Source organism: Gambusia affinis, linkage group LG18, assembly GCF_019740435.1.
Source record: "Gambusia affinis linkage group LG18, SWU_Gaff_1.0, whole genome shotgun sequence".
NCBI lineage: Eukaryota > Metazoa > Chordata > Actinopteri > Cyprinodontiformes > Poeciliidae > Gambusia > Gambusia affinis.
Window position 1 is genome coordinate 2761769 of NC_057885.1, and position 21422 is coordinate 2783190.

At 37.7% G+C, this 21422-nt stretch overlaps 2 protein-coding genes across 3 annotated transcripts; both read left to right on the forward strand.

Annotated features, from left to right (window-relative positions):
- Positions 1-920: 920 nt before the first annotated feature.
- Positions 921-10236, forward strand: LOC122820417 (macrosialin-like). 2 transcript variants are annotated; one of them, XM_044097815.1, is made up of 6 exons: positions 921-1064; positions 2191-2798; positions 2909-3028; positions 6075-6144; positions 6421-6600; positions 8011-10236. In XM_044097815.1, the coding sequence occupies exons 1-6, from the start codon at positions 1016-1018 to the stop codon at positions 8148-8150; spliced, it is 1167 nt and encodes a 388-aa protein (XP_043953750.1). In that variant the 5' UTR covers positions 921-1015; the 3' UTR covers positions 8151-10236. The 2 variants fall into 2 exon arrangements, with proteins under 2 accessions (XP_043953750.1, XP_043953751.1); XM_044097816.1 differs by having other exon boundaries at positions 6430-6600.
- Positions 10237-13575: 3339 nt separating this feature from the next.
- LOC122820418 lies at positions 13576-20690 on the forward strand. The gene is made up of 7 exons (XM_044097817.1): positions 13576-13855; positions 15808-15929; positions 16020-16130; positions 16884-16937; positions 18164-18334; positions 18511-18633; positions 20165-20690. Exons 1-7 carry the CDS (start codon positions 13849-13851, stop codon positions 20210-20212), a joined length of 636 nt encoding a protein of 211 aa, XP_043953752.1. The 5' UTR covers positions 13576-13848; the 3' UTR covers positions 20213-20690.
- Positions 20691-21422: the final 732 nt, after the last annotated feature.

Below are 21422 nucleotides of genomic sequence, written 5' to 3' on the forward strand. Positions count from 1 at the left end.
CCATCAAGTGGATTGAAAGAGGAAACATGGAGAGTGTCAGGCTCATGGCTTCACCAGGTGACTCTGCATCCTCACTTTCCTCAATCTCTATTATTTACAGTCAGGAACTTCATGTCATGTTTTGTTGCCCCAAACCTGCTCAGAATGAGGGAGGGCGACCAAAGTCAAGATTCAGTTTCTTTAATAAAGGACCTTTCAGAATTTACTTGGATTCACTGGACTGCATTGTAACTAGAATAGAATCGATCTTTTTCTAACTCTAAGGAGCTAAAGATAGCATTCTACATTTGAAATACTGATATGCACTGTTTAGTGCATATCAGTATTTCTAAGTTATATATTCTAATCCACTGTTAAATTGCTGGATTTGTTGAAAGACAGGATAGGTGGAGTGGCTCAGAATGCTTCGTATGAGTTCATTAATTAAATTTGACTATAATTAGCTCTATAGATCTAAGGTAAGTGTATTCTTTTAAAATAAGTATAAATTGGTGAGATTTTACACGTGGACTAAATTGTTGGTTCCCTTTTGTAAATCAGAATGAGAATCAACTGCATTGCGAATACAAACAAGGAATTTGATTTGAGTTTCCATCATTTGCACCTTATTTAAGGTACAGTGAAAAACAGCACACTGTAACTTACAGCAAAACGTTAAGAGCAAGTAAAGTTAAGATCAATATTTGGAAGAGAGAGAGAGAGAGTGTGTGACTGAAAAGCCCACAAAGGTCACTGACGTAACTTGAAACTGACAAAAGTAATAAATCAAAATCTAGTAAAAGGTAACCAATGAATATCTTAAGTCCCCCTGGAAGTTTTATTGCAACAGGCAACAAAGCTATTACACAGCTCACATTAACAGGTGTTGCTTTTATTTTGAAGCATGCTGTTTGTGCTTCCTCTGCTGTTGCATTGCTCAGGCTCAGGCATGTATTTATGGAAAGAGGTGCGTCACACTTCTTGCATATCAGACTGGTGTGAAGAACAGTGAACAAGTCAGTCAAGACCTGTCACCATGCAGAGAGTTGCTGTGTTGATCCTTGTTGCCTGTTGTGCTCTCACAGGTAAGGAGAAATATCTGAATCCATTTGGCCAGAAAAGAGTAAAAATATCAAAAACAAATTTGAAGAGTTAGTAGAAAGTTGGTGGAGTGGTATACAAGTAAACCAGAATATTCTGCTACTTTATTTAATACCTGAAATACTGTGTGATTCTATAGAGTAGTGAGCTGGTGCTGGAGTTTCATCGCTGTATGGCAGAGTTTGATGTGTTTGCTGTAAGAACTTTTGTCTGGGATGATAGCAGACCGCAGTATGACTTCCTGGATTGTTTAAAACTCTGAACTCTGCAGTCTTTTGTTTAGAGTCACAACTCTGAGTCACATGACTGCTGGGAGATGAGAGATGTTTGTTTCTGCATAAATGTTTTCGTTTTGCTGATGTTGTCGGAGTGAAATAAAGAGCAGCTTACAGTGGACAATTCCATGTTAATTGTCAAATAATCCACGTAGCTCAGGCTTATGAAACATAAGCGAAGTCATCTTCTAGAAAGGAACTGATATTTTTCATCTTATTAAAGAAACATTTTCCAGAGCTAGTTTCTATTTACTTTTCTGCTATGCTTAGAATATTTGTCTGCCTCACAGAAAGAGGCAACATAAACTTGAGCACTTCAGCTACCATAGATAGACTGATCTTGTGCTTTAAAAAACATTGTCATAAATTTGCTTGTCACATAGTTAATGCATCCATTATCCTGAAGAAATACAGGAAATTCTGTTGCTGATATAAACAAAACCAAAGCAAATTAATTATTCTTTTCATCTTGTTAGATCGCAATTTTTTAATCCTACATTCTAAAAGAAATGTGGTGTCCCTTCACTGTCTGCTGTTAACATCAGACATCAAGCAGATACTCTGTGAGAATGTAAAAGAAAGCCTGTATATAAGGTTTTATATACATATAACGTTTATATACAAACATTTATATAAAACCTTGTATACAGGCTGTGTATAAATAATAATAATTGGCTCATGTAATCAGAAATCTGTAATAAACATGATGTTTTCATAGGCAATTTATGGTCAAAATAATTTCTACGTTACCTAAATGTTTGTCACTTCACAATTTATGCTTCAGCAAGTTAAGCTTTAGAGTGAGATTAATTTTCTTATGTCTTTTTTCTGAAAGCACTGTCTTTGGCCAAAGACACAAATGGATCCAAACTACCTTCTACTATGAGTTCCGCAAAGGCATTTGATGAAACACCCCCCCCCACAACCCCTAAACCCACGACTACGAAGCCCACAACCCCTAAACCCACGACTACGAAACCCACAACCCCTAAACCCACGACTACGAAACCCACAACCCCTAAACCCACGACTACGAAACCCACAACCCCTAAACCCACGACTACAAAACCCACAACCCCTAAACCCACGACTACGAAGCCCACAACCCCTAAACCCACGACTACAAAACCCACAACCCCTAAACCCACGACTACAAAACCCACAACCCCTAAACCCACGACTACAAAACCCACAACCCCTAACACCACGACTACGACACACACAACCCCTAACACCACGACTACGACACACACAACCCCTAACACCACGACTACGACACACACAACCCCTAACACCACGACTACGAAAACCACTACCACAGCACCACCTCAACCTACTCCAGCTACCAATCTGACTGTAGGAAACTACAATTTGACGACAGACAAAGGAGTGGTTTGCCTAATGGCTCAGATGGCGCTTGAGATCAAACTTTCAACACAGAAGGTTTGTTTCATCAACCATTACTAACAAAGATTGCTTAAAGTCTTCTCAACTAATTCAAGTCTTCAAAATCAAAAAAGGAATTTTTTTCTCATAATTTTTATCTTTCTCAGGTCAATGGAACCTTCATTATCAACCCAAACCAAACTACTGCTGCTGGTGAATGCAAGGAAAACAAAGCCAACTTGACCCTTTCCTTTAAACAGGGCTTCATCACCTTCCTCTTCATTAAGGTACTTAATATTCACTCTTTCCTTTTTATGTCTCATTAAGTCATTAGACTCTGTTAAGACACCCTTTGTCTTTTGCGCTTTAGACTCCACTTTCAGCTTTAGGATCATATTAGGACTGTTAGGTTAAAGTGGAAATGTTTTTGAACTCTAGATATTGAGACTGTAGGAGTAGTGAGTGTACTTTTTATTATTTTTTTTATTTTTTTACCATCACCGGTAAAATGTTTGAAATTGGTTCTCAGAAAGTTAGTGGACCAGTCAGTGTTTCTGAGAGAACCAATCTTCACCACTATCTAGGTGTTTATTGTAGCTTGGCTACAAAAGTTCACCTATGTAAATAATTGATGATGACAAACAAACTTTTTAACAGATTGTTTCATAGAAACTCAATTTAGAGAAAAATGAATCTCTGGGATTCACTCAGTGGTTTAAATGATCCAGTCTGAACAAAAGTTGGTAGGCCTTTGCTCATGTGTCATTGGGAAATGAATTGCTTTAAAAAGGTTACACAGATTTCGTTCCACCACGATGAAAAAAGGCTAAATTTTTTGTGCTATGTGTGTTTCCCGGATAAAGGATTATGACCTAAATGTAAGGTTTTCTTCATTCCTCCATTCTCTGTTGTGAGAAGCTTGGTTGGGTTCCAAACAAACAAGAAACAACACAAGGGATGATACTACTGGGCGGAGCCACTGTGCTTGAGAAGAAAAACAAGTTTCTGACTGCTTTAGTGCTGGAGTTTGGTTGAAACAAACTGGAGTCAAATAAATATCAATTCAGTAAAGTAGAATTTAGTCAAGCAAATGAAATTGCGAACTCACAAAAGAAAAGATTCCAGAGGTAACAGGTCAGCTGATGAGGAACTCAACTTGAATTCTGTAAACAGGAACTATCTCTGGAGCAGTTGACCTTGCCATGAGCTAACATTGTTAAAAGGGCTACAGGTGCATTTTATGACTTTAGTTGAGCTGATATGGTGTTAAATGGGTTCTTGAAGCTCAATGTACCACAGGTAAAAATATTATTTGATGAGAATACTGTTTATGGCATACTGAGGATTAATATGAGAGAGATTTGTAATGGTAAATGGCCTGTACTTGTATAGCGCTTTGTCAAGTCCAGAGGACCCCCAGAGTTCTTCATAATACATTGAGTCATTCACACACACATTCACACACTGATAGTGGCAACCTAGGATAGTAGCCACAGCTGTGGCTACCTAATCTGTCAACACAGATTAGATAAATTTTTTCCTTTATTTTTTAGGATAACAGAATTGTTTTAAGATAACTCCTGGAGACGGATTGGTCATCATTTCCTACCTGTTCACATTGTTGTCTAATAATCCCTAAAGCATGAAGCAAATTTATACATATAAAGGTTTCAAATGAACAGAATAGAATAAGGGTTTGACAGAATGAACATGGTTTGGAATATTCTGCCTTTGATTAAGATATTATGAACTAGAGCTAATCAATATTTCAGTAAGAATCATTTAAGGCAGCGAAACAACCCTTTCATACAGCTATACTGCTAATTTCAGTCTCCTACTAAGCAATGTCAGTAAAGGTGTGGCTTCAGGAGGTAAAATGACCTCAAGACTGTTTATATTTATTTGGTAATGGATATTCATTTTATTATTCTGAATTAATAACAGTATCAATGTGTGTGTAAATGGTTGTTTGTCCTGTATGTCTCTGTGTTGCCCTGTGACAGACTGGCTCCCTGTCCAGGGTGACCCCGCCTCTCACCCGGAACGTAGCTGGAGATAGACACCAGTAACCCTCCAGACCCCATTAAATTAAATGTGAACAATCAATTTAAAAGAAAAAAGATTTATTTATCTATGTAAAATCTTTGTGATTTTCCTGATTTTAAAACCTTACAGTAAAAATATAACTATCATTCTTTTATTTAGATATCTAAGCAAATGTTCTATAGTTAAAATGTTAAAAATAAGCTGTTAGTTTTGAAGGATTTTGTTGCCTTTGTAGGCCTACTCAAATTTTACTTTGCTGTAACAAGGCAAAAATGGCTGCTCTGGTTGTAATGCTCTTTGACCTCCAGTCTAAACACACAGACAGAATGTTGCGATGACAAACCTTTCACAACACCTCATTCTGTGAGTAAAATGTGAACCACGGTTACCCGGACAACAGGCAGGTCACTCCGCAGAGCTGAGCTGTGGAGAGGGAAGATTGAGTTCTCTTCTGTTCCAGAAGCTGAACAGCTTCACCAGGACCGATCTTTATCCTGGGGCGCTGGGTAAAACACAAGAGCTTAAAATCCCAGCTTCTAATATTTTTACTTTTTATCTCTGTATGAGAGAGAGAGAGAGAACAAATATAAAATTCTGTATACATTTTTGAAAAATTATGTAAAGTTGCAATCCTGGATGTTAGTTTAATTTCAAAAACATTTGTTTATCTTTAATTAGCATCTCCAGTCAGCCTCTGAATTTCATGTACACACAAAAAAAAAAGCAAGAAAGAATTCCTGGTTCAGGACCTGGAAGGAGCACCATCCTTCTGTCTGCTGTCATCACTGAGAAGCTCTTTAAAAACAAAGTATTCTGTTTTGTTGATCAAGTTGTTGTTTTAAAAAGTAGGTAATGATTATTAACAATTTATATTTTAGGTTTAGAAGACTTATTTTCTGTCCCAGTATACGAGAGGGCACATTAAATCTTAACAGACAAAGAGTATAAATCCTTCCTCTGAAAATGGTCAGGTAGAAATGGATAGTATTCCTCGTTGAGTGATTATTTGCTTTTGGGAATTCTTTATATTCTGTCTGATTCTCACCTTCAGAGTTTGACCATTGTTGAAATATGCTGGGATTCAGATCCAGCAACATCCAGAATCAGTTCTTTGCTCCATTTTCTGATCTAAGATTTATTGCCAGGCCCAGAGTCAGTAAACAGTGATGCACATGAGTAGCATTTGGATTTGTGGCGTTCCTGCACACACAAACAAAATTTCTGTTAAATCTTTTGCTATAAGTGCAAATGAATAACCAGCTGTGTTATTCTCTTTTGTTTCCTCAGAGTGTTGCTAATAACACCGCCTATCTTAATGCTGTGTCTTTCAGTCTATCCTACCCCCTTACAAAGTCAGGTGAGTTGAAGACACTCCATCATGCTGATTAGACTTTGATTTTTTTGTATTTGTTCACTGCCTTCTCAACAAGATAAAAAAAAAATATTCAGCTTTCTTCCTGGTTTGTTTGTCTTTGTGGCTTAATTTAGACTTTCTCTATTAGGTGTCTGAGAAGCATGTGATGCCAGTAATTCTCAACCTTTTTTCAGTTCAGTGTAGTCCAACAAGTTTGCTTTAAATGTCATCTCATCATTATGTTATCTCTGATCAGCACCTGGAAATTTCCTTGTCTAGATGTTTCAGGAACTCCGGAATATAGTGCCAAGAACGACTCGTTGGATCTGTTTGCTGCAAAGATCGGACACTCCTACTCCTGCAAGGATGAATCTGTCTTCATGGGAAATGGGCTGAGCCTAGAAATCTCTAACAACAGACTGCAAGCCTTCAATGTCACTAAAAATGAGTTTGGCCGTCGTAAGTGTCACACAAAAGGACACCTTTTCAAAACCCAAGCAATGAGATTTATGTGATTTATTTCCTTCCATTTGAAGAAATAATACCAATTGTAAACAATAATTTACCCGCTGATGTCTGGAAACCCTTCATCATGTTAAATAATATTTCAAAGTATGTTAAAGTGTAGCCAGGCCAGAACCGATTGGGCTTTGCTTCTTCTCTGACAGTCTTGTGATCTGCAACACTTTGGTTAAAATGCTGCTGCTCAGGAAAAGCAGGTTTAACAAGTCAACCAGTCTTTAAGCCTTCTACTTGTTGTTTACATAAGTTGAACGTAACACAGTGTGTGCCAGCGGGAACTGAAAGAGTGCAAAGAATTCTTCTTTTTTAAAAGGGATTTTGTTGAACATTTTGAGCAGTCAGTGTCTTACCTGCGGAAAGTAACTTTGTGATTTTCTTTATTTTGGATGAACTCACATGGCAGCTGATCGAAACCAAAACTGCTTTCTGCCAAATCAGCTTCAGCCTTCAAATGCCACAGCAGCCTATATGAACAAATTATAGGGATTTTTCTCTCCAATACATTTCCTTCCATGGTTACTCAGGTCTTTTTAGTTTTTTACAGGAGGTTGTTGTCAACAATCGACCAATATCCACACACCTTTATGTCAGTATACATCTACTGCAACTGTCAGAGCAGTAGAAAACATGATTAGCATGAATCAACATTTTGAGTTTAGATGCTTCATGGTGCATTTCCACCGGACCTGTTTAGTTAGCTTTGATTAGAATCCAGATAGTTAGCCTAGAAAGTCCGGTTTATTTGGGTTAGTGGAAAAGCGTGATCAAACTCTGATGTGGACCAGAAATGTAAACTCTGGTCCACATAGAAATATCAAATTAATAGTTAAACGCCAACTGGACCAGAAACTGCTCCAAACACAGGAAGCAAACTATAGCAAAGAGCATTCTGGGTAAAAGCAACCAAACAGACGCGCAAGCCTAGTGCTAGCAAGTAGCTTGTAGTCTTTCGTTAAAGAGAAAAGAGAAATCCTACAAACTAAAGATTCTGAAGAAGGAAGTTGCGTTCAGGATCTTCAGAGGTTTTTGTGTCGCTTCCTTCAGTGGTTCTTGGCTTAATGCCACCACAGGTGAAGAGGTGAACAGGTTGGTTGAGTGTTGGCTGAACTTGGTAAGATAGTGACTGCTCTTAGCCTCTCCACAGAGCTTGTTTTTATTAGCAACTGGGTTGCCACAAAATCTTCTGACTGCATGTTAAGTTTAGAAGGATCTTACATGTTAATATTCACCCACATATTGAACCATAGTTTAAATGGGACAATCAGATGTCAAGTGGGGTTTTTGATGTCAGTGTTAAAACACTTATATGAAATCACTGAGTTTTTGTCCTTTTGGTGTGTCACTCAGCTGACTTCTGCCCAGCGGACCAGCCTGACTACACCGTTGCCATCGCAGTGGGAGTGACTCTGCTGGTGCTCATTATCATTGTGCTGATAGTGTACCTGCTGGGCCGCAGAAAGAGGGCAGCTGGCTACCAGTCGCTCTGAGGACGGACCGGCCATAGGTCTAAAACAAGTGACCTTCTGAATGAGGGATTGTGGGTAAAGAGGGACTTCCACTGAGCCATCTAGGCCTATTTGTTGCTGTTTTTCTGATGTATTACTATTGATAACATTTGAACCAGAGATATACAATACAACCTTAAACACACAGTTCAAAAATAACATGCAGTTAATTATAGACTCTTTAATGGATCCTTATAGATAACTTTAATATGTTTTTACATACAACCACACAAAGTTACACAAGTTTGAGCCCAAATTTCATCAAATTGAAAATGTGTAACTTTATGGGACACTAAATTCTCTTTAAACTGACACTGTCATAAAAACTGACAGAGAAGTCAAAGTAAAAGACTCCAATTATTATTATTATTCTTGTTTTGCTAAAAAACAGATCAATAAGGGATTCATTAAATTCTTGAATGTAACATTGACACTCTTTTTTCGCTGTCCGTAGCATTATACCTTTAATGTTCATTGGAACTTGTTATACTTTAAGCCAAAATTTACAATCAGGTTTAATGAGCATATTCCTGATTATCTGTCTCCTTATATCTATTGATTTTTTTTTTAAAGGTAACTTCTTGTTTGTAATCATCGGGCTTACAGAACATAAGTGGGTTGATTTACACTTGTGAAATAATAACTAACATAAAGGGAAAAACTGAAAGGGATTATTTTGACATCAATTGCACCGATTGCTGTTCATTTGTCTTCCATGGAGTATGTTATACTGTCCTTTTATTTAAATGTTGACTAATCTTAAAGAGCATATCCTGCTGTATAAACTTATCTTTCTTTTAAAATTTTAGCTTGTAATGTAAAAAAAAAAAGAGTTTATAGGATGACTTGAAGTTAGTGAATGAGACTGCACTCACAATTTTACAAGTAGTAAGAAATTAAGATGTTCACATGAAAAGCTGTAATTCCAAGCTTTCTAACTCACCGTTCTAGTTCCAGTGCTTGCTGCAGAACATTCTCACAGTTTCCAACATCTTTTCTTTGTCAGTCAAGAATGAATGTGCTGGAAATTTGCCTTGATAATCTAAGAAATTCTTTCCTGTTAACATCTTGTGCTGCTGACCCTCCACTCCCGGGTCAAAGCAGGGCAGGAAGTGTTGGACTGTTGAAGCCTGAGCCAGTCTGAATCCAATCAAACAAACACTTTCATGCAGTCAGACATGTCATTTTATAATCTTCACATCCATTTTTTTATACCTAGAGTAAGTGCTTAATTTGTACATGATTTTTATTTGGTTGTGTGTTTACCCCAGAATGCCATTTAATGCATATTTGATCTAGTTTTTTGTTCAATTTGTTTTTGGCTTTAGAAACAGTTACATTTTGCTCTGATGAAAGTTTTTTATATAGACACATAGTGTTTTGCTCCAAATTATTGATCACAACAGAAAATATTACACAGCAGAAAATTTATTCCTAATATGCTGACGTGAGGCAGCATGTTAGGAATATTACCTCCGTCAGGTGATGTCATTGGGTTTCTACTGTTGTTGGATCAAATGAAGAAGATTCTAAGTGCAATTGTAAAAATTTACCAACAAACTCTGAAGGGAATTTCTTCCAAGGGACCATTCCAATTCTCATTCATTTAAAAAGGGAATAATCAAACAAATAAAAAAAATAATCTGAATAAAAAGCAAGTTTAATTTTGAATCAAATGCTTTCTGAATTTTTCTTGTGGGATTCAAGAAAGTGTCATGTGTTGAACTCAGAAAGTCCCTTGGTGGCTCTTCTAAAATGTGTTTTATTTTAAGCCATGTTGCATCCACTTCACTGAGAATATTTGAATTGTTGCATGAAATAGAAATCTTGCATGCTGTGGTTTGGGAAAATGTATGTTCTTCTTGTAAACATGATATTGCACTGTTAATGCCCTCCAGATCCTGAAGTTGATGCACTGTGATGCAGTTATGCGTACAGATCCCCACTGGATTTACAGTACAATGCCAGTAAAACAGTGACATGTTTGGATTGATTGTGTATTTGCTGCATATGAACTGTATTATCAGTTGCTGGCTTCCTTTGAAAAATAAAAACAAATATTGAAGGACCCTGGGAGGAATGGGACAAACTGAGGAGCTTAAATACTGAGGGAGAGGTGGAAGTGACAACAAAACCAAAGTAGATGAGAAGAGAAAACAGGAGTGTGAAAACTGATGGGGGAAATCAGGAGATAGGACACAGCTGAGCAGGAAAGCAAGTGTCAGGCTGAGGGAAAGGACAAAATAAACAAAGCAGAAATAAATGAAGGGAGAAAGGCCTGAAACTGACATAAACCATAAACAGAAAGAGACGTGAATATAAGGGAAAATAAGAATAAATTAACTAACACGGGATGAACTAGAGGGCACAGTGCACAATTGGTAGCACTGTTGCATTGCAGCAAGAAGGTCCTGGGTTCGATTCCCTGCCCAGATTCTTTCTGCATGGAGTTTACACGTTCTCCCTGTGCATGGTGGGTTCTCTCCGGGTTCTCCGGCTTCCTCCCACAGTCCAAAAACATGACTGTCAGGTTAATTGGTCTCTCTAAATTCTCCCTAGGTGTGTGTGTATGTGTGTGTGGGCGTGTGTGTGTGTGAGCGTGTGTGTGAATGGTTGTTTGTTCTGTCTGCTTCTGTGTTGCCCTGCGACAGACTGGCGACCTGTCCAGGGTGACCCCGCCTCTCTCCCAGAACGTAGCTGGAGATCGGCACCAGCAACCCTCCCGACCCCATTAGGGACAAGGACGGACAGAAAATGGATGGATAAACTAAAATGGCAAATCTAAGCAAATTAACAAGAAGTGATCAAAAACAGAAACATAAATGAAAACCAGAATTTTAACACCTAAGGATTATACCATAATTGTATTCCTAAGTTATTTTTTTATGTTAAAATAATCAAAGAAATTATTGCCTGCTGATTCTGCAGAGCATGGCTGACTAAGCTGTCCTTTCAGAGAGAGGTGAGGTTGAAAAGGAGAAGTTTCTCTGACTGTTGTGAAAAATACTTTCAGTTCCTGATGAAGCAGATGTCCAATGAAGTCTAAAACTAAACAGTTTGGTTTTGGTTCATATTTTAACCCCCTTTAAAGATACATATACGTTTATGCAAATCATGAAAAATGTAAAGACACCTAATTAGTTTTCGAGAAAAAATAACCAAGTATACAAAATTGTCAAGTCAGCTACTATGGCCCTGTTTGACCTAAGGCCCTCCCTTACTGTCAAATTTAACCCTGTGTGCTTTGGTTATTCAGTTAGTGCTGAAAGGTCTTGCAGTTGACCAACCTCAAATATTCTACAATCATACAAGAAGTTAATTAATGCCACACAAGCTTTTCTAAGGATTTTGGCCCTTTAAAATTAGAAGGAGAGTTAAAATCTAAGAAAAGCTCTTTAATAGGGACTCAGTCATGAACCAGAAAACACGTGTTATAAACTGAAGGACACTTATCAAAGTAAAACTCTCAGGTGCAAGGATTTGTGACTATAAAAAGATTTATTAAAAGTAAAAAGCAGCCATAGGATCAAATTTTCAAAGCCAAATCCATCCATAAAAACCCTCCAGAGGACAGAAGTCTCCCATCCCAGCCCCAAAATCACACTCTGACACCTCGGGCCCTGATCTATCTGTCTCGGAAAGTGTCTTGAGATGACATCTGTTTCAAACTGGTGCAATATATTGAACTGAACGTGTGTGTTAGTAGAAGGTTGTCCAGGGAAACTGGAAGGAACAGAAGACAGCTGCCTTATGGGGGTCTATAGGCTGTTACCAAGAGGAAGACGAGAGAGAGAGCAGAGCCAACAGTGCTGATGAGATGAAGGACGCCATTGAAGCAAGCTGGACTTCCATTACACCTCAGCAGAACCACAGATTGCAGCAGAACCCTGAGCCAGAACTGAGTGCATATGGAACATTCACATACTGTTGAGAAAGCTTGTTTTTCTATTACAATCTTTTCAATTCGTCCGCTATACCATTTTAATTCTAGAGACAGTGAATCTTACAGGATTACATATATTCTACAAACGTTGCATGAGTAGATTCAGGAGAATTAGCTTTACTGCTTCATTTTGTTCTCTTTTACTGACAGAAACATTTTTTTTAAAGTAACAAAATACTTTAGTTCAATGTCTTGGCTATTATGCCTCTGCTTCCTTCACTAAGTGAAGAAGAAGAAGAAGATTTTTTTTTCGATTTTTAACAAAACATTTATTGTACAATAATTAAAAAAAAAAAATGTTACATAATCACATCAAGGACACTAAAAAGAACAATAAATATTTACAATAACAGCTTGTTATATTTTAATTCTCCCTGATCAGAAATGGTGCAAAACACATTATTGAAACCCCACAGTTCTAAAAAACCCTTTAAGTTCCCGGTGGCTCTGTGGAAACAAAATTCTAATCTCAATCTGGCCTTAATATTGACCTTCCACACAGCCACGGCATCAAGCTGAGGGCCACCCAGAAGAAGAAGAAGAAACATGTTTTGTTCAAATATAAATACAAAAGTGACTGAAGATTTTGGTTTGTGAAAAATCTCTATTATTTGTTTTTCTGCCTGTTTTAATTTTGTCATTTAAAAATACCAGAATGAACACATCATTTTACATTTTAATTTTAATATATCCTTTTTAGAAACATAAATAAGACGTTCTAATTATTGTACATTATAATCAAAAAGTCTCATCCTCTGAGACATTTGTTGGCAGTATTGAAGTAAGTACGTTACTAGAATACATTTTGTTCTCTGCTTTATCCACCTGGGAGAACGACTGTTGACTTCTTTATCTCAGACGATGTCCTTCTTCAGAATGGAACCTCAGCTGAACAATGCCAGACCAGATGTAACATCTATGGAGAGAAAAAAACTTTGAGAAAACATAAAGAGTTGAAACAAGAGGTAGAAGAAGAAAGAAGTAGCAGAGTGGTTACCAGGATAACCTAACCAGGTAGAATGAGGCTTGGGAAAGGTCAAAGTTCAGATCCAGCCCAACCCGACAGAGCTGCAAGAGTTTAACAAGAAGAATGGAGGAAAAGTGCAGCGTCCAGATGACTGAGAGCCATCCACATTGACTCACTGCTGGGACTGGAGTCGAAGGTGCATCTGTAAAATAACTGACTTGAATACATATGCAAAAATGTATGTTACATATTTTTATGTAATTGCACTTATTTTTAGCACAAATTCTTTCTGAATTTGACATTAATGTGTGTGTGTGTGTGGGGGGGGGGGTTGTGTTTTTGTTTTTTTGGTCAAAAAAGCCAAATTTTAATGATTATTATTGATCTGTAAAAGTAATAAAAGGGTAGAACATTTTTTGGGGGATGAATACTTTTCATAGGCACTGTTGGAATCTGGAACATTTTATAATAGCTTCTGCGTAGAATGAGGCGTGTAAGCAGTGTGACCGGAAGTCAGTTAGGAACTTGAACAGGCTGTGGAGTCTAACCATCAGAAAGCAGAAGTCTCCGTTCCCAGCTGAGAGTGGGCTCCTCTCTTCCCCCGCCGCGGGGCGGGGGGGCGTGGACTCCGGGTCCCAGAGACAGCCGCAGCCAAGGATTGCAAAACCTTCGGCTGGAAGCGAAGATCAACGCAGGAAAACACCAGCAGCTTTTCCATCTAAACAGGAGACAAGAGAAAGGCGACCTGAGCGAATTCCAATTCCGTGATCATGGCAGGTAAAAAGGAGAATTCACGCTTGCCTAGTTACAGATAGCAATGAGGGAAACGTTTTTTGTTTTTTGTTTTTTTGCACTTTTAGTTTAAACAGGAGAAACTGAGACGCTTAGTTTCCGCTGTTTTCCAGAGTTTGTGTGCTGTCGCTGTGGTGATGAACTGCTTCCTGTTTCAGATAACGGATCATGTTGGCTCATCGCGGTGTGAGAATAGACTAATCAGGCCGTCACTATCAACCCGCTACTATTAATGTAATCCAATTACTAAGTCTGGAAAGTTATGTATTATGTTGAAATATTAAGGGACTGACCAGAAAAGTACATGGCTGTCAAGTTGTCGTTTTGGTTTTTTCCATTGGTTTACCAATAGAAAAAAGTTATAATTTTCTTTCTACCTCTTAGTTGTATACCACTTTGTTTTGGTCTTTCACATAAAATCCCAATAAAATGGATTTATATTTGTGGTTGTAATGTGACAAAATATGGAATAGGGGTATGAATACTTTTGCCAGCCTGTGTCTATATCATCTGCATTTGTTTTGTAACAGATTATCAGTTTTACACTAAATTGCTACATTAGTAGAAATATCCGTTCCATGGCCAGAGTCGGATAAAAACCAGCTGTGGCCCTCCTGCTTCAGGTCGCTCTCAGGAGCTCAGTGAACTCCAGCAACTGTGACAGGATGCCAATTGTGAACCGCTAAATAATCCTCAGTGAAATGTTTTTTGTTGTGGAAGTGGAAGCAGTTGGGAACAACAGCAGCCGGGCCATGTAAAGGCACAGATTCCTTGGCCAGGCTGCTGCATTTCTGCCTTGCATCACCAAGGCAATGCAAAGTCTCAAATGCAATTATTCAATTCAAATTAAAAAATCACTTTAGTGATTCTAAATGGAAATTAAATGTTGATTTAAATTATATAATCACCAGAATCCATAGCAGTAGAGACATGTTCTTTGGAATGATGCATCATGCCTACTGTCTACTAATCCAGTCAACAAGCCCAGAGTTTGGCAGTTATCATGAAATCACCTTTTGCTTGACTGAAATTGTGTGAAGGATAAAGTTTGATGGAGGGATGATCCTGCTAGGCTTTTTTTTATTATTATTGGGATTTGGGATCAGCCACTTGCTTGTATTAGAAGGAGATCTAAATATTTCTGCATGCCAATACAGTTTAAAAAAACCCATTATAATCCCAAATTTTTGGGCCCAGTTGGAGGTGACCCCTTCCTTATACTGGCACACAAAGCAAGGCCAGGATATGAATGAGTGAGTTTGATGTTTGAGAACCTGACTGGCCTGTGCAGAGTCCTGATCTAGGAGATGGGGCTTTCTTATGCAACATCAGACTGGGACCTTAGAAATACACTTCCGGCTTCTGTGGCGGCACAAAGGTGAAGCACAGCCCACATGTCCTTAGTCCTCCATGCAGCGGTCACAGGTTTGAGTGACCTGTGCTGCATGTGTTCGGTCTTATTACCCACTTTTCTGTCTGACCACTCTGAAAATAAATCCACTGAGGCCAATAAAAAAAAAAGAAATACAGTTGAAGAAGAATGTTTTGTTTTTTACAAACTAAGTCTTTCCAGAAGAGCTGAAGTTGTTACAGAAGAAATTAATACGTTAACATCTCATGGAAACGTATGGAATAAAAACAGAATGCAACAAATGTTGCGAGGGTAGACAAGCACAAACTTTTGACAGTATAGAGTGCTGTGTGTGTTGCTGCCTTTGTGCCAGAAATATATTTTTATCTCAATGAAACATTTTTCAACCTGGATGAATAAAAATGACACTTATTTTCCAGTGACATCACAACTTCATGTTATGACATCTTATTTGTCTTGTAAATGATTTGATCAATATTTGTTGCATTTTGGTGTTAAACCATCGGTGAAAGTATCAAACACTGCAATTAAGGCTGTTGACTTAACGTGGCAGTGTTGGTTTCAGATGAGGCAGTAGCTGTGGAGCAAGGGGCCAGCCCAGCTCAGAGCCCGCTGGTGGCAGTCACGTTTCAGAGGAATGCCAAGAGGAAGGAGAAATATCTGGAAGCTGAGCCTAAAGTTCTCGGGGTATGCTGTGTGAGGGTCTGTGTATGTTTAAATTTTTGCTTTGCAACTACTTTGCAGCCATAATTGAACTGCTTTTTCTTTGTTTCACAGATAACGCAAATCTGCTTCAGTGTGTATATGATCATCAGTCTCAGTTTGTTTAGGGCTAAAGGTCTGAGTTCTTATGCACCAGATATTCCTTTACTCGTCTTTTCCCTGCTGGTAAGTGCCCAGTAGAATCAAACTGGAGGTTCACTTGAAGCCTCTATTGTTCTTTACTGATGCACCTGCAGCCACATTTTCATTGGAGAAACCTCACACATGCAGATATAATAGCTGCCAAAAAACTGCTTATTACAAGGACATGGAAGCAGATCAGAGTTTAAAGGGGGCATTATAGAAAATGTACTTTTCTGACCTTTATATCATGTCCTAATGTTATTCCCTCATCAAAACACAGATGGGGTGTTGCTTTGGTTCATCCCTGCATGTTTGTGGAATCCTTGAATAGTCCATGGTAACCATTAGGGGTGCCTAAACAAATGCTCTCATAAAGCGCCACCTATTTCCACAAAACCCCTCCTTCAGACTAGCGGCAGCAACAATTAGCAAATGCCTGGTGGCGACTATAAGCGCTATTAAGTTAGATGCTTATATACTTTGGTCTGGGATGCACCTTGGAGGGTTTGTTTTATTTAGTTCTCCCCAAACTCCAGAAAACTAAGCTCTCAGTTTGAAACTCTAAAATCCACAAACAAGTATATTTAACAAAAAATATTATTTTGACAGTATATTGAGCAAAAACATCAAAGTGAATGGTTTGATTTCCTCAACCAGTGGATGATAGTGCCCCACTACAGAGAATAACAAACACTTTTCCCAACAATAATGCTTATATCACCCCAAGCATGCAACAGTTTACCGCTTAACAAGAAAAATTTAAAATTTGTCTATGATCATGATTTGTCATTGCAGGTAATTGTAGCTGGGAGTGTAGCTATCGCAGCACAGAACCTGCATCTGCCAACAGTAAGTCACTTGCTGACAGATGAAATACAACGTAGCTTGATTTTCTTCTTCTTGTTTCTTTTCATGTTAATAACTTCATCAATCACACTTATCAAAATCCTCAGTTTCTCCTTTAAAAGTTTTTAACAATTTCCTTCCTTAAAGCAGAGCTGAAATTTCATCATGTTTACATAATACCTGTTATTAAATAAGCATCTGGTCTGAATCCGATGGTTGACCATGTTTTGGAGGAATAGTAAATTAATTCCCGTTCCTGATTTTACCAAAACAATTTAGAAACTTTCCAAAAAATTTTTTAATGTTAAATTTTAACTTGACGTTTCAGATGGCTTCACTTCCACCGCTGCTTCCACATTTCTTTATTTAATGGCAAATGTTGTAAACTTTCTATACAACTTACATCCCACTTCAGATCTTTTTCTTTTGAAACAAAGAAGGAAAGTCAACTAAAGATTTTTCAAATAGCAGAAATGGATTTTTTTTTTCTGTGTTGCAACACAAAACTAGATTTGTGTTCCGTAAATGTTTCACACATTGCATTCAGAAAAAGCAGCATAAAAATCCAGATTACACTTTGAAAATGCTGTCAGGAATAAAGACCTTATCCTCTTCTGATGGGGAACTGAAGAAAAATGGACTAAAAAAGAGGAAGCTTCTGAGGCTAAGAGGAAGATCTAAAATGTAAAAGGATATCTGAAAAGTTTGACACGAGTTTTACAGTTAAAATGTAATCCACCAAATTGTAAGTATTTAAACTTCCATACTCTAAGAAAATTTCTATTGTATCTTTTTTTTCTGTCTTTCAGTGAATGGAACAAATTTCAAATTTACATATGACAATATCAACAAATGAACAATAAGAAGCCAAACTATAGACGCAAGTTGTTGTTTGGCTTTGAGCACAGAAAATGTGTTTCTTGTCACTAATGGAGCAGATGTTAAAAAGACTCTGCAGTCATCTTCCTTTATCTGACAGCACTGGTAATCTTGTGCAACCATAGATGATCGGAACAAAACTGCAAAACGGCGGCAAATCAGAGTACTGTGACAAACTCACTAACTGACATAGCAGCTTCCAGCAACCAGCTGCTGAGGAGAAACAGAAGTGAAACTCTGACTCTTGTAATCTGATAGCTTTACTGTCAGAGGTTCATTCTTTTATAATGTTTAATATGCAAATGTGTTCAAAGCAATCTACATTTATATATACCTTTCTTTTGTGGCAGCTCACGGCCTGTTTGGTGATGCAGATCTTGGCATGTTTTGCCTCTTTCTTGAACATGATCTTCAGCATAGCAATGCTGGGAGACCCGTCCGCCAGCTGCTGGCTTGATCCTTTTGAGAGAAAGATCGTCAACGGTACATATGATTACCACGCAATCTGTCAGCAGATTGAGGTAAAGACTGAATACTCTTCCTAAGAACCACACCCTCAAGTTCTGATGAGAAGTAACATCCAGTTTCAGGAAGTGAAGAATGAATGTTGGATGCTAGCTGATATTGTGTAACATATGAAAGGAGTTGATGTCTGAGTTCTGGAGTTCAGCTGTACTTCAATGCTTGCTCATTTCAGAGCATCCATTCTCATTTCTGTGCTGGAGGGATTCTAATCCAGGCCTGTCTGCTGGCCATCTCTGTCACTCTGGCTGCCTACTGCTGCAAGGTGGTCAACTGTTGTGGGGCAGCCAGCAAAATGGTGAGTTCACAAACCAACTGACTTAGTAAGCCAATAATTAAGATTCCCAAAGTAGATTGTTTATATTCAGTGTTAATATTTGTTTTTCAGGGGGAAAGTTAGGAATAAAACAAATCTCCATTAAAATGTCAGCTTAGAAAAACTCAGGGCATAATTAGTCATTTTAGAGCTTTTTTCTCCTGTGATATTTGTTCTGTACATTCTAACTGAAAACTAATATTTGATTACATAATTTTTTTTTGTAAATACTAAGAGAATAGATTTAAAAAAATGCTATAGTGTTCACATTTTCAGCAATCAGTGGTTTTTGTAGGAGCATCAATCGGATTTTTCCATGTCATTTTCTGGTCCAGTGACTTTGGTAATTGTTGATCAAAGAATAACAAACAAACTGCGTCACCAACTGATTTTTTTCAACAAGCAAAACACAAGTATATGATTAACAAACATTACTGGTTTATGACCTGGAGCAGTCTGCTCCACTTTCATTGCCATATTTAGAGTCTTTCAACACTTTTTGTCCTGATTTTGTTGAACATTTGAATACTGGAAATATAATGAAATGTTTATCCTCTATAACAACACTCATGCTGCACATCCACGTTTCCTGGCAGATTTGTAACATCTTCCATAAATATTCATAATCTTTGAATTTTTCTTTCATATTTTATTATGAAATATGAAATTACCACACACTTAAATGGATTATTTTGTGTCAGAGCAACAGTGTATTCCAATGCACTCCAACATTGTTGAAGGAAAATGACTGCATGGTTTTAAAATTTTACTACAAATGAAAATCTAAAAATTGTGTTTGGCATTTAATTATTTTAAGTCTATATATTGCTGACTCAGCCCCCTTTATTCCCAATACACTTAAATTAAGATCCAATGCAACCAATTCACTTCAGAAGTGATGTAATTGGATAAGAGTCTCTGACTGAGGGTCATTTTAATTTCAGTATAGTTACAGGAAAATAGGAAGCCCACTCACACATATCAATGTCTAATCCCGTTTATTTACAGCTGGAAAATAAAGTGATTTAACGGATACAATCAAAAATGTATTTTTAAGCTGAAGGCAAAAATGTGGAACACCATAGCCCTGTTGCAGCTGGTTTACCCCAGATAGCTGAACACACACGTCAGGCAGAGGGTTCTGAGTTAAAGCTGGTTTGGTTTATCAAACAGAATGCAAACCTTCAAACATCCCAGGTTCAGGAAAACCAACTATGTAGTTGGCAAACATTCCACTGTATTTAACAAAAGACAAATTCATTCGTCCCACTGATTATTATTTATAAAAAAACATTTTTTTATTACAATTATGTACTGCTTTGTCTAACATAAAATGTAATATTCTAAGTATTCAATGTATTTTCTAGTTAAACAAAGCTAAATGTGGATATTTTCTAGATGTATAAAAACTTCTTAAATGTATTGTATGTTAGCTTGCATAAATAAAAACAAAATTAAGCTAACAATATTATTCTAAGACTCAAACATTCTTTTTTTCTTCTTGCCTCCACAGCCAGTGATCACGATCCAATCACCAGCCGACCAGCAGAGAGAAGGATGAACAGATTACGTGCAGCTGCAGATTTAAAGCTTAACTAATCCTTATTTTATGCCAACTATAATTCTGATTATTTTGCTTAAAGTCAAACCACTAATGAACTCCTAAACATATTATAAATATCGAACTTATAGTTTTTACCCCACATATAACTTTACCTTTTTTGCTCTCCTCAGAATTGTGTCCATTTTCAGTTTTTCAGAAAGTCCACACACAGTGTGTAACATTTGTACACTGAAGATGTTTTGAAACGGCCTGATGGAATGCAGCTTGTACTAAGAGCAGGAAATGTTCCTTTGTAAGATGGATGTACCAGAAACGGATGCATTCAGTCAGATTCTGTACCCTGTTTAGCGGTACAGACAGGATCAGCTGTAAAACATGTGAAGCTGTTTGTCTCCAAGACACTGTTAAACACAATCAGCTGAAAGAATAACGAGTCTCTCTGCATACACAGTTCCCAATAAATCTTGCAACTTTATTTTCATTCACCTTGTCTTGTTTGCCATTCTGACCTGAGATTTGTATCAATATAAATAAATGTCATGTTTATTTGGGGCCTGTAATGATTTCCTGAGCTGTGTGATGGACTGGCATTCTGAGCAGGGTGTGCCCTGCCTCTCGCCAAATGACTGCTGCAGGCCTGCAGAACTGGTTTTATCTGAGTAGACTGATAATAAAACAACTTCAATGCTTTTTAAATAAGAACTGGCTACACAGAGTTGAATTTAATGTGGATATTCTCTAATCCACTTGGGTTAGAATTGTATATTAAGGGTCTAATTTGAACATACAGTGAAAATTTAATTACGGTATATACAGAGTTGAACATTAGACCAAGCAACAGTAAAAGATGAGAACTATGTAGTATAAACAAACATTGATATCGCAAATAAACTTTTGATCTGATACTTGAAATGTGAAACTTGAACATGAAAATAGTCCACGCTGAATATCCATCCTTCCATCCACTAATTTAGGGTTGTGAATGGTGCCACCAGTCATTGGCGAAGAGGTGGGGTCACCCTGGAGAGGTCGCCAGTTCATAGCAAGGCAACACAGAGACGGACAGGACAAACAATCTCACACACATCTAAGGAAAATTTAGAGAAAACAATCAACCTGACAGTCATGTTTCTGGACTGTAGGAGGAGGGTCTTAGCACTGTCAATCATGCTCGTGTACACACTGCTCACACTCTCCTCGTTCCTCT